General features: G+C 38.0%; 1 protein-coding gene across 1 annotated transcript; it reads left to right on the top strand.

Annotated features, from left to right (window-relative positions):
* Positions 1 to 1,158: 1,158 nt before the first annotated feature.
* Positions 1,159 to 2,118, top strand: LOC132095823 (fucolectin-5-like). The gene is made up of 3 exons (XM_059500910.1): positions 1,159 to 1,445; positions 1,539 to 1,675; positions 2,114 to 2,118. Exons 1-3 carry the CDS (start codon positions 1,159 to 1,161, stop codon positions 2,116 to 2,118), a joined length of 429 nt encoding a protein of 142 aa, XP_059356893.1.
* The last annotated feature ends 10,834 nt before the right edge of the window (positions 2,119 to 12,952 follow it).

The raw sequence follows: 12,952 nt of genomic DNA on the forward strand, positions 1-12,952 counted from the left end.
TATATATATATAATTGAATTTACTTGGGAATAAAAACACAAATTCTGTTCATGTCAAGCTGGCAACGATAAATAAAATCACACAAGTTTTTTTTTTTCTAGACTATTTATCCCATTGCTTTCATTCAGATGTGCTATATATTAATTTTATTATACTTTACCACAATAATTTTTCTCATTCAGTATAAACTACTTGAATCATAAAATAAAAGTGCCTCATACAAGAAAACAAATCACTACAAACGTCATTGTTATGTTAATTTAACTTTTTTTTTTTTTTTAGATGATTCCTTTTAAGAGATAATCTTAATTTGAACCAACACTTAAAATGAAACTCATGGATGGATGCACGCAAGCAAAAAAAAAAAAAAAAAATGAAAATCATTCTGAAATACTAGTCATAAAATAATTTACATTTTACCAGATTTGTTTAGTAAATCAGCCTTGACCTGTGATGTGTGAAATATATTAAGCAAACATCCAGCCAGATTTTCCTAAGCGTTGAGAATCGAGCTGCTAAGAGAAACACAAATAAAAAGAGGGATATATAGTAGAAGAGACAGCAGAAGGGGAGAATTACACCCTTGTCATATCTGACCATCACACTTATCTGGTTATTGGTTTTTAAAAAACAAGATGGAGGAACTCTCTTATCTTTTCTTACTTTTGGGTGAGTATAAATGACACACACCAATCAAATGATGTACAATTATAGATGCTGTTTAGTTTTTCTTTATGAAAATATTTAAAGAATCAAATGCAACATACAACTCATGGACATCCCAGAAAGCAATGGAAATATTTTGTTTTTGTAACAGGTGTCTTTTCCATTCAGGGGAGTTCAGAACACGTTGAAGGTAAAAAGTAGTAACTAATGTCCCATTAGTTAACATGCATTAACTAACATTAATCAATACACAACTTATATTGTTTATTGATCTTTGTTAATGTTGATTAATAAAATACAAAATACATTTTGAGTTTATGTAAGTGCAGATCTATTAAAAATAGAAGATTTTAATGTAGTAGTAAATGTAATTGAGTGTTTTGGGTTGGAATAGAATATTAAAAAGCAAATTAAATGTACTGAAACTTCACACATTTGAGTCTTGACCCTCTGTCTCTTTAAATATTTTTAGAGAATTTGGCATTAAAAGGAATGGCTGTACAGTCGTCCACATATGGCTGGGGAGCTGCAAACGCCACATTTTACACCTGGGGAGCTGCAAAGGCCATCGACGGCATCAGATATGCTCCAGGTGAAGCCTCAAGCTGCTCAGTCACATCACACCAGCTCAACCCGTGGTGGAGGCTGGACCTGCTGGATTCTTACTCCATTTCCAGCGTGACCGTCACCAACAGAGGTGACTGCTGTCTGGATCAAACGACTGGAGTAGAGATCCGCATCGGAAACTCTCTGGAAAACAATGGCAACAACAATCCCAGGTGAAGTTATGAAAACAGTTATGAATGTGTCAGGAGAACTGGATTAGAGCAGGTCAGCTGATTGTGTCATGGTTTCTCTCTTTCTCTCTGTAGATGTGGTGTCACTTCATCTGTCCCAGTAGGCAGTTCTGTCAGTTTCTCTTGCGGGGGAATGGAAGGTCGTTATGTGAACATGTACATTCCTAACATCCAGCATCTCACGCTGTGTGAGGTGGAGGTTTATGGAACAGGTAAAACCGGTAAAAAAATAGGTCCATTGTCAGTAGCGTAGAGATGTATTAAGCACAGTTCACAAAGATGTCACTTTCAAGCCCAGCATCTTTTTGTTGTTTGAATTTGCATGATCAACTTGAACATGCAGTGAAATCTGTGTGGGGAATTTTCTAGTACTAAGAAGCAGTAGTAAGAAAACTCATTTTATTTTATTCTAAGAGGCTGATTCCAAGTTCTTATTCACAGCTTCTTATTGACACTATCCATTCCACCTTAAAAACGTAATGCTTCTGCGCTTCTTATTTACGCTCAATTTAGGGATCGTATCTATTTGTGTCCCTTTTTGAGAAATCAACAATAAACTATTTTAAAGGGGTCATATAATGCGTTTTCAAGTTTTCAAGTCCACGCACTCCTATAGCTCCTCATTTAAACACACTCCCATGTTTACTCAGTCTAGGAAGATTTGCATAACGCCGCTCAAACCCACTAAACATTGGACGTCGGATAGACGTGCAGATCATGTCTATATTGGGTCCGTCGGTCCATGACCAATTCTGGACATCTATTCGACGTCCCTACTAGGTCCACTATTAAATATTCAGATGTGTACAGCACATTTTATGGAGGACTGTTTTCTGATCCTGGGAGAGTAGCCTACAATGTCTTGTTCTGACTCACAGCCTGTAAATATGTTTTCATATTTAAAGAATTTGCCACTGATGATTCAAACGTGAGTTTTGAGCAGTGTAGAGTAGTACTTGTTGTTTGTCATTTCTCTGATCACAAATGCAGACATGGTTTTATGTTTACGCGACACAATGTACCTTTAACCTAACACATAAAAAGACAGTATAAGTCATTATAATCAGTATAATTGTCTGGTCGTGCTGGGAGACGGCATCACAGAATGGTGAGGGGCGTAACATTACTGTCACAAACTTGAGGCACTGAGCCAATCACAACTCACTGGATAGCTGGCAAATCAGAGCACATCTCGCTCTTCTGAATGATGATCTTTGTAAAAAATCGATGCGTTTTAGAAAGGCTGGGCATAGAGGAGCAAAAATAATGAAAATTATGTGTAAAATAATGTGTTATCTTGACCTTAAACTCCATAAAAACATTGCATTACACCAAATAATGTTATGTTTTATTTCTCCATATGACCCCTTTAAGATGTAAATAACACTGAGATAAGAGTGTAAATGGGCAGTCAACATGATGAAATCTAATTACATTATCCATTAATTATTGAACATGTCATCCTTTGAGTGCAGTAATGAATATATATATATATATATATATATATATATATATATATATATATATATATATATATAAAATCATTTTTTTTTAATCTAGACTCTTGTGAAGACTCCATATGACCCAGCACCTGTGAGTAGATGATGCCTACACTGCAAGGACTCCAGACACAAAATGATGACATTTTCATTGGTTTAAAATGAACACACAGTTTAATTGAATACATATTTGGTATTTGTAAATACTATAATTTGAACTGTAATTTTTGATACAAGCTTCTATAAAGACTATTCTGTCTTTGTAACAGAAAAACTTGCATTTTCTGTAAAGCTGCATTTAAACAATATGTGTTGTGAAATGCATTATACATATAAATGTGAATTAAACTGAATGAGCCATTGCATTGTTGTTGTCTCTGAAGGGGTGTTGAAAGTTTCACAGGGGGCATATACCTATTGTGCTTGTTCATAACAAAATAAATAAATAAACTTATAGGCCACACACACACACACACACACACATATATATATATATGTGAGAAAAAGTAGTTAATGGTGCTTTTCCACTGCATGGCATGGCACAGCACAGCTGTGTATGGTTTACTTTTGGGGGGTTTCCACTGGTTACAGTACCTGGTACTTTTTTTAGTACCACCTCAGTTGAGGTTCCAAGTTAACCATACCATTACCAAAACGTAACGTAACGTGTATACTTTGCTATCTGATACTTTGATCACTGATTGGCTGGAGAGAATTGTCACTCCCTGCATCACTGAACTTGCGACACAAACAAAACAGAACTGCTAGATTTAAATCAGCACAGCCAACAAAGGATCGATCAAAACGGTTTTGAACGAGCGCACCTTTTTTAACAACCAGAAGCTGTCTGTTTCGTTGTCTGTTGAGGAAGTACAGATGTTCCTCTTTTATATTTTTACTTAAATAATAAATTATTAAAATGAACGAAAAATGCAGTTTTCGGTTCATTTTTTTGCTGCACAAAAGGAAACAGACGGCAGAAAGCATCCTATCCTATTTTTCTTTAGGCTTATTTTAACCCTAAAGATTTGTTTTTATTGTGAATGTAAAACGAGTAGTTGCTTCCACTGTTAGAAGGAAAGACTCAAGTGATTGCTGGCGCTACATGCATGCACACAGTTAAGCTTTGCTACTTTGACAATGCAGCCTGTTCATTATCATAATAAAATTCAGTCAGTCAAACATGGGGTAAAAAACAACAATACACTGCTTAGTTTAAATATGCAGTAAAATCACTGCCGTTAAGTGTTATCACCGTACTGCCGTAATGTTATGCAAAATATAATGGATATTGGAACGCAAGTGAAGTACATAAATAATTTGGCAAATACATTGTGAATACGGAAAAATTTTAATTTATATCGTATGAGAGACACAACACTGTTTTCAGTTTCATTTTATCCAAAATTAATTCCTTTTGGCTTGTTGTTTATATTGCTGTAAGTTCTAAAAGGCCTATTAATTAATTATTGTTCTTTTCTGAATACAGTTAATTGAAATTATTTGTTGTGGAGTGAAAACTAAAATAGCCTAGCTATGTTTACAGTTTATTATTTTGCGTCGGCATTAGGCCTATTTCTGAATGAAATAATAAAATGCAACTTATATGTGACTTATGTTTTTTTGTATGTGTAGCATATTTTAACCATGCAGCAAACCTTTTTAAATATTTTGATAAATTACTGAAACTAAATATATAAATTACTTATTAAAACATTCAAAAATTCGTCAAAATTCTTAATGGTCGGTTAACGGTTAACCGGTTAAAATGAACAACCTTAGATCAACTATTCAGTCATTTCTGCTGATCTCAACTAAAATGTTGCTAAGTAAATATAAAGTTGTCCTGAACTGTGTCCTACCTTGTGTGTCTTGAAAAATCAGCTGAGTATTCTTTTCAGATAGTAAATATGCCAGGATCGTAGCTTGAATGACTGATATTGTTCTTGAAGACAAAACACAAAAATTAGAGAAATTTAACTCACAATTAAGCAACATTTATGGAAAGCTCATTTTTATCTATCATGTGTAAAAACATGGAATGCAGCATGGAATTACTAATTGGACATCGCGCACCCCGCCCCGCAGTGTGGTTATATAAGATGAGGGCGTGCAGTCACACATTCAGCTTTTCACTTCGGAGCCGAGCCTCTTAGCTACCAAGCAAGAGTGTTGTCAAGACAGCCAGTTGATGAGTGTTGGTGTTACGGCACGTCAGTGGAGGTTGCCAGTGCTGCTGCTTGATCTCGAAATGCAGCTTCCCATTCTGCGGTCATGCTGTAACTCCTCCTGGGCGCTTCTCATTGTTCTCATTGGGCATGTTCTCATTGTGGGAACTTGGGTATTGCGATGTTGCAATCACGGCTCCTCTTCATCAAATGAGGAGGAGTCCCCCTCCCCATGCCCCGATCTAGTTACTCCACCCAGAGGAGGACTACTTCGACTCATGCCCAGGGTGATCTGAGGGTTATAGTGAGGGCTTCCCTGCCGAGTAAATCTCCATGGGCCCCTCACTCCTCGAGCGCATCATACCCTCTGGTGTACTGGGATGCGGATGCCGAAGCGTCAAACAGGGTGGGGCTCAGCAGATGACCTGATGTCGATCATTGCATAGGGGGATGAGCTAGGCTCTGGAGATGAGGATTCGGCTGCGTTGCCTCCTTCTGGGAGAGTGGTGTTGCCCAAGTCAGATCCAGAGCTGACTTCTAAGCTTGGTCCCCCAAGAGCATCAGGTTGCCATGGAAGGCCCCTCCATCTCCTGAACACTCGAGGCTGAATGATTGGTTCCCTGGGGGTGCCGCAATGCAGATCATAGGCAGCCTCCTCCAGTTCCATTCTTCCCGGAAGTGCATGAGGAGGTTACTAGGTCCTGGAGGGCACCTGTTTTCTGCCCGAAACAGATCCCCCAAGTCAAGCACACTATTGAGATGCAGCTTTGCCCGCAAAGCACTGCCACCTGGCAGGGTAATCCGAACCTCCCGTCCAGGGCCTGTAAGTTCTCGTCCGCCCTGACGGCCAATGCTTATGGAGCTGCTTGACAGGCCAGCTCCACCCTGCATGCCATGGCCCTCCTGCAGGTCTACCATGCCAAGGCACTAAAGCAGCTGCATGAGGGTAGTTCTGACCCAGGTGTGATTCAGGAGCTGCGCACTGCGATGGATCCTGGCCTATGGGCGACGAAAGTCACTTTGTGGTCCCTGGGTCAGATGAAGTCCACTTTGGTGGTCCAGGAATGCTAACTTTGGCTTACCCTGGCTGATATGAGGCAGTCCAACAAACGCCACTTCTTGGACTGTCCGATCTCCCAGGCTGGCCTCTTCGGCGATGCAGTGGAGAGCTTCACCCAACAGTTCTCCACCATACACCATACACCATCAAATAGCTCCAATCACTACTATTCTCCAATTAGACATGGGACATATATATATACATGGCACTACTGCTCGGTAAGTATGCTCAAATGGCTCGCAAGAGCTATCAGTCACTCAGGAACTAATCAGATGGCGAATCCATCTCCATAGGTAGCATTAAATCTGCTTTTTTTGACAGGATTCCCACAGAGTATCTCACCAGATTTCAAGTCGTGAACTAAACCGAATTCACCACGTTTGTCAAGCGATGGACTGGAAGAAGCAAGATATTCAACTGGCCATTTCACCTTTAATACATCTCCAGACGTCTTCACTAAGCTAAGCAAAGTTTCTTTCATTTTATAGTGCTATTTTGGCGAACATGCTTCAGACATTTCTCATTGTCCAAAGATAATTGTTCAGTTATGTTTGCTAGGCATGCTATCATATTACCACACCAGTAACACTACCAGTTAAATCTACCAATGAGCCTTGTTAATCTGATGTCAAGGCTGTCGATATGAATGGACTGCTGCTTCAGGCTCATCTATTGGGGATGCTTTCATTAAACTTATCTGACTATTGCCAACACACTGTGTTTAAATCAGTGATATGCTGTTGCTCAAGCTAACTAGTGTATCAATAAAGTGTTTGATATAAATGTACAGATCATAAATATTGCTCGTATCAATGCTAAACGTTATCTGGACAAGGGCTAAGGCTTGCCGGAGGTTGCTGCTTCAGTGAGCGATGGCTCGAAATGACAAATTATGGTAAACCGAGAACTTAATATTTGAGTAGGCCCCTGTTAAGTCTGCTTGGTTTTGTTTTTCATGGGAGAGTGTGCGCTTTGAGCATATAACGGTAACCAAATTTTCCCTACTCAGTTAAACTAAACCTTAAGACTGTCGTGATTAAAGAGAAAGTGAAATGAATGAAAGTGTTATTGTAGTATACATTTAATATCAGCTTACAATGCATACAATCGTTATTCAGGGTTCCCCAGCATTAGGGTAGGTATTATTGGCATTATAATTAATCATACACGGCATTTAACGCTACAGTTGTGTTCAGATCATGCGTCACTGGACTGGACTCTCTAGAATTACATCATCATAAACAGCGGAAATGTTGTGTTGTATCTGTGCATGTGCTTAAACTGAGGTAAGAGTATGTATGTAAAAAGTTAATTTACCACAGTTCTAAAGTGCTGGAAAATTGAACTGTCCTTGGAAGTGCATGAATTTTACTTTTGAAGGTGTAAGAACCCTGGTGTACTATTCTCTGAACAACAGGGGGCGACGAGGAGTAATCATCCTCTAAAACCAACGGCAATAACTAGTGGGAAGTTACTGTCTGCAACGGAAACTTTCAGGCGGGAAGGAAGTTGACCGGAAGTTGAAGTCGGCCGCGTGCCTCCATCTTGTAGCAGAACTTTACTTGCGTTAGCATCCCTTTGACTCCCATTCATTTTGGCGTCACTTTGACAGCGAATAACTTTACATCTGAGGCATTTAAAGACTCCATTTGTCCATTATTTATTTCTAAAGATACACGACAATGTATAAAGGGCTCCATTACCTTCTATGTTACATTATGGCCCCGTAGAAACAGTTTTTGTAAAAATAGGCTAACGATTGCGTCATAACCACTCGACTCTCTGTCGCACAGTAGAGAAATTACCGTTCACACAGGAGGAGAAGCTCGCAGGCAATCAGGGAGACGTCAAGAGAGAAGCCCATAGATACAAGCCCTGACGTTACATTTTAAAATACTATACAAAATAATTAATCAGAATACTTACTCCTGCTCACTCGCGCCAAAGAACTCCCTGCTCAAGCTCGCCGCCTCTGCAAGATTAACGATGGCAGTTTGCACGCACAGCTACTAGAAGATTTACATCTGTCAGACAGGTTGCTGACGTCATCAAGCTTAGTTTGAGTCTGCGCGTCAGAAACGGAAGTGCTAAAAATGGGCTTCACTTGTCTCAATTGAGTTCCAATGGTGTACAGCATGATCTACAGCTAAATATAGAAAGTTTGGTGATGACTAAGTAGATATTTCATTTAAAACATACATTTAAAAAAAAAATATATATATATATTTTGGGCCTGCTATTTTCGCCTGCTAGAGAGAACACTCTTTGCTGCTATAACTACAGGGGCCTGCTATTCATGGCCATTAATTTGGGAGCAAAAACCCCCATAAGGAACCATACTGCCAAAGATAAATTGTGATCAATAAACCCAAGTAAATTGCCAAAGTGGTCCTGCCTGAACTATTAGTATCTCTAGCAGCCACTTAACTCTATCTAGTTACCCCTTAGTAAACCTTGTGTGTAGGCTTCATTGTTATGGTAAATGGACTGTACTTAGAGTGCACATGGATATACAGTATGTGCATATAAGCATAGTGTACATATATTGAATGGGTTTCCTAATATTTTGTCCACTGCATTAACATACAAGAAAGGGGCAAAATATTAGGAGCACCATTCAATATAACTCACCCCACAATGCCACCACCAGGTATTACAACCTCAGTAATAAATATAAAATAGAATTATCATCTTTCTGACAATGTCAACAAAAAATGAAAATGTATAAAATACATAAACATAGAATTTAAAGGAGAACTGTTTTATTTGTTTGAACTGGGTCTCACACATGCACCTGATGAAGTGGCCGGTGACTGTACATGCAGTTGTTGTGTTCCTTCAAGTTAAAGTCCAACTGAAATCAAAATTGACCCTATTTACTTTGTTAGCGCATATTACTTATAGTCTTGTGGTGAAAATTAATCTGGGCAAGTGTAACCCCTCTCTCCGGGGTCCCCACCACCGCACCTCGCACTCGCACGAACCTGGGTCTCCGGCATGGGCTCTGAATAAGCACAAGTTAGAACAGCACGTAAATAAAACATTTCACCGGCAAGGCCTTAAAGCAAATGCAAATAATGTACTTTTGGGCTTGCAAATAAGTGCAGTGTCTCTTGAGTGTAACTCTTCCACTGAATTGACATTTGATTTGAATGTGTCTCATGAGATGCAGTTGGACAGAGCCCCAAGACATAATACAGCGCATTGCTTGAGATATATGTTGTGTTTTGTTAGTAAATGTTTCATTATATCAATTGTAATGCCTCCTTCATTCATTATTACACTACTGCATATATTGCATCTGAATCTGGTGTTGCTTAGTTTTGTAACGAGAGCCCACACTTTAAAACGTTTTACTCTCACACACCGCACATGCGCTGGATATCACACACACGTCGAGCAAACGGCAGCCACATATTTCAGTGAAGGGAATTGACAAGCTGCATCTTCTAATTAGTCGTCAACGCTGAAGTATAGGCTACACAAGAACTAATAACAGTATCATTTGTCCTGAAGTTTATCGTTACTCCAGTATTGACCCAATTACATACCGGTCCAAAAAAAATACAGGTTCTCGGTACCCATCCCTACTTATTGTGTTTTAATTTACTCAAATAGTTAGTGAAACAAATGTTAAAAGTCAGGGGTCTTTAAAAATGTGATCAGATTCATTTGTCGGGTGGTCTGAGGCAAAAGTTCTTGTATTTATGAAATTGAGTCTTTCACTTGTATTTTCATTTTATTTAATTTGTATTTTATTTATTTTTTTTTTGCAAGATAAGTCCACAAATGTTTTAGGTGAACTTGATGATCCAGGAATAGGATAAGTATTTTGTATGCACGTCCTGCTGTCATATTTTCTACCCTTAAGATTGCAGCCCAGTATTAATAATTTTCTTTCCTTTTTCAGGACAGTTCTGGAGAAAATGGTGCTTCTGGGAAACTTGAAAAATGAAATGAAGTTGTGTATTACTTTTGTAATTTAAGTTATTTGTAAATGAAGCAAAGTAATTTATGTGCATTGTTTTAGTTGAAACTTGTAAATAAAAGATAAGAAGTAGGTCTAGAAATTGTTAATTTTTGCAAAGCAAGTTATAATTTGTAAATGACTTTTTATTTTGCCTCTGCAATTAAAAAACAATTTGTTCTATGCTAAAAGTACTTTTTACAACTAATTACAAAATAAATCCATTTCAACATCATAAAAACTACATCAAAATGTAATTAACAATACATAAGACAGATTGTAAAAAGAAAGAAGAATAAGAAAAAAACATTCATTCAGCTGAACAGTGAGACCCAGCTGGAGCTGCTGGACCTAGACGGGCTTCCACAGAGAGCCTGCACCTCTGCCAGCGGGAAATCACCAGGGATAGTCTCCAGAGTGTTTTTACTGTCCAGCAGTGAGGTTCAGGTCTATCCTGCAGCACAGGGGTCTGGTCTGATTTAAGGAAATTAGGAAAGGACCTATACCATAGGTGTAGACCTATGACAAAGTAATTGGTAGAAGAAATATGAGTAGAAGAAATATGAGTTATTTTAGTAAAGTACTTTCAGTAACTACCATTAGCGCATTGAGGAAAAAAATGCATGCACTGAAAACCTTAAGTAAAATTGTTATCCTTCATACTGTAAGTACCGTATATATACGGTATGAAGAGTATAAGAACCTATTCTGCAGAAAAACTTCATATATGATGGACTTGCATTAATAAGACTGCTGCACGAATATGTGGTTGTTACATTTTAAATACGTTATATAGGCCCAGTGTTGGGCAGTTTGATGTAATATACAGTGCATGATTTTGTAAAGGACTGTGTTTTTGTATTGAACTTAGAAAAAAAGAAAAAAAAAAAAGAAAAAAGAACAGTAGCTCACTTCTCAATACTTAAGGAATGTATTTTGTTACACTCAACCATTTTTTTTTATTAGCAGATGAAACGAACAAAGTTTATTGCTAGGATATTAACAAACAGTCGCTACAGCTGTGAACTGCTTCAGAAGCAGTCACCAGTCGGGACTCTCCTTGTCTTATCAATCCTTGACAGCACAGCTGACGTTGAGGTTACGTTTTTTTTATATTCAGCTGCATAAAAATAAACAGGGTTAAAAACCTGTTTAAATATGTTCACCATGGTCCATTTATGTACATAATTAAAAATGCAATAAGCAACATAAAATCATATTTTGGTAAGATATAAGTCATTTAATCGCTTTATTTTGTATTTTTTCATGTCATTACAATAAGTCAGAATCCAATACAGTAGGTATAATTTGGTAATTAGCAGTCAAAAACTAACAATTTAGGCTCCAGTTATTTTCATTTTCATTAACAATACGCCACAGCGCTGGCTCAATCATGAAATCCTGCGAAGGATAGACTCGGAGCGTCCTTCGAAGACCTTATTACTGGACCTGTCCTGCGAAGAACGCGGTCTTTGAATTGGGACACTGCTACCGTGGCGTGAAAGTCAATGTAATGAAACAGCGAACTCTGGTGGATAGCGGACGGAAATCCATGAACCAGATTCATGACAGTGACATTTGCGCAAATCCAAAAAATTAATTTGTGCTTCTTCTCGAACCTGGGTAAAAAAAAAAAAGTCTTCATTACTAAGCAACTAGTTATTTGATTTCCAGTAGACTCGCATACTATTGTTTTTAATATCACAACTAGAGAGTACCAAAACAAGCATTTTATGATCCTTATGAAAGGCAATAAGTAACTTTAGTAAAATATTGGACACATGGTCGATTAACCATAAATCAATCCTTTACTGCAAAGAGTTACTCAAACAATAACAATTTTCATTAAAAAAAAAAATCCTCAAATATCCACTATAGAAAGATAGGTAGAAAGGGAGTAGCCTACATTTATTTTTCGAAGAAGGCACGTATGCGGAGGGAAACGATCTAAGAAATCATCTGGGGCATCATTAACATAACTGCTAATTATCAAAAAAAAAACACCTTGAAATTTCCCCATCAACACTGATATAAAATGTGTGACCTCTTTAGACATTTTTAGTTTGGACTGAAGAATTGGCCATAAAAATTTCGTAAGACAAAAATAGAGTTCAACAACTATAAGTAATCATCTAACTTCTTTTAAAGTAACCAATTCCAATACGTCACCTTTAAACTTATTTTTGAAGAATAGCGACACCTGCTGACTGATGAAGCATGACAACAAATGATTTGATCTCCACATTGCGAACGCCACCATTTAACATCAGTTTTGCACAAATTAGTCTCTTTTATATATATAAATTTATATATATTATACGCTTATGCTTGGACCCGTGTTTTCCTTCAGAATTGCCTTAATTCTTTGTGGCATAGATTCAACAAGGTGTTGGAAACATTCCTCAATGATTTTGGTCCATATTGATATGATGGAATCATGCAGTTGCTGCAGGTTTGTCGGCTGCACATCCATGATGCAAATCTCCCGTTCCACCACATCCCAAAGCTGCTCTATTGGATTGAGATCTGGTGACTGTGAGGGCCATTTGAGTAAAGTGAACTCATTGTCATGTTCTAGAAACCAGTCTGAGATGATTTGAGCTTTGTGACATGGTGCATTATCCTGCTGGAAGTAGCCATCAGAAAATGGTTACACTGTAGTTATAAAGGGATGGACATGGTCAGCAACATTACTCAGGTAGGCTGTGGTGTTTAAACAATGCTCTATTGGTACTAAGGGGCCCAAACTGTGCCAAGAAAATATCCACCACACCATTACACCACCACCACCCTGA

This window comes from Carassius carassius, chromosome 2 (assembly GCF_963082965.1).
Source record: "Carassius carassius chromosome 2, fCarCar2.1, whole genome shotgun sequence".
NCBI lineage: Eukaryota > Metazoa > Chordata > Actinopteri > Cypriniformes > Cyprinidae > Carassius > Carassius carassius.

What these genes read in the sequence shown, in the direction of transcription:
- LOC132095823 (XM_059500910.1), top strand. Translation starts at nt 1,159, where the DNA reads ATGGCTGTACAGTCGTCCACATATGGCTGGGGAGCTGCAAACGCCACA. An exon ending in AATGGCAACAACAATCCCAG is followed by an intron (nt 1,446 to 1,538) that starts GTGAAGTTATGA and finishes TTCTCTCTGTAG; the next exon opens with ATGTGGTGTCACTTCATCTG.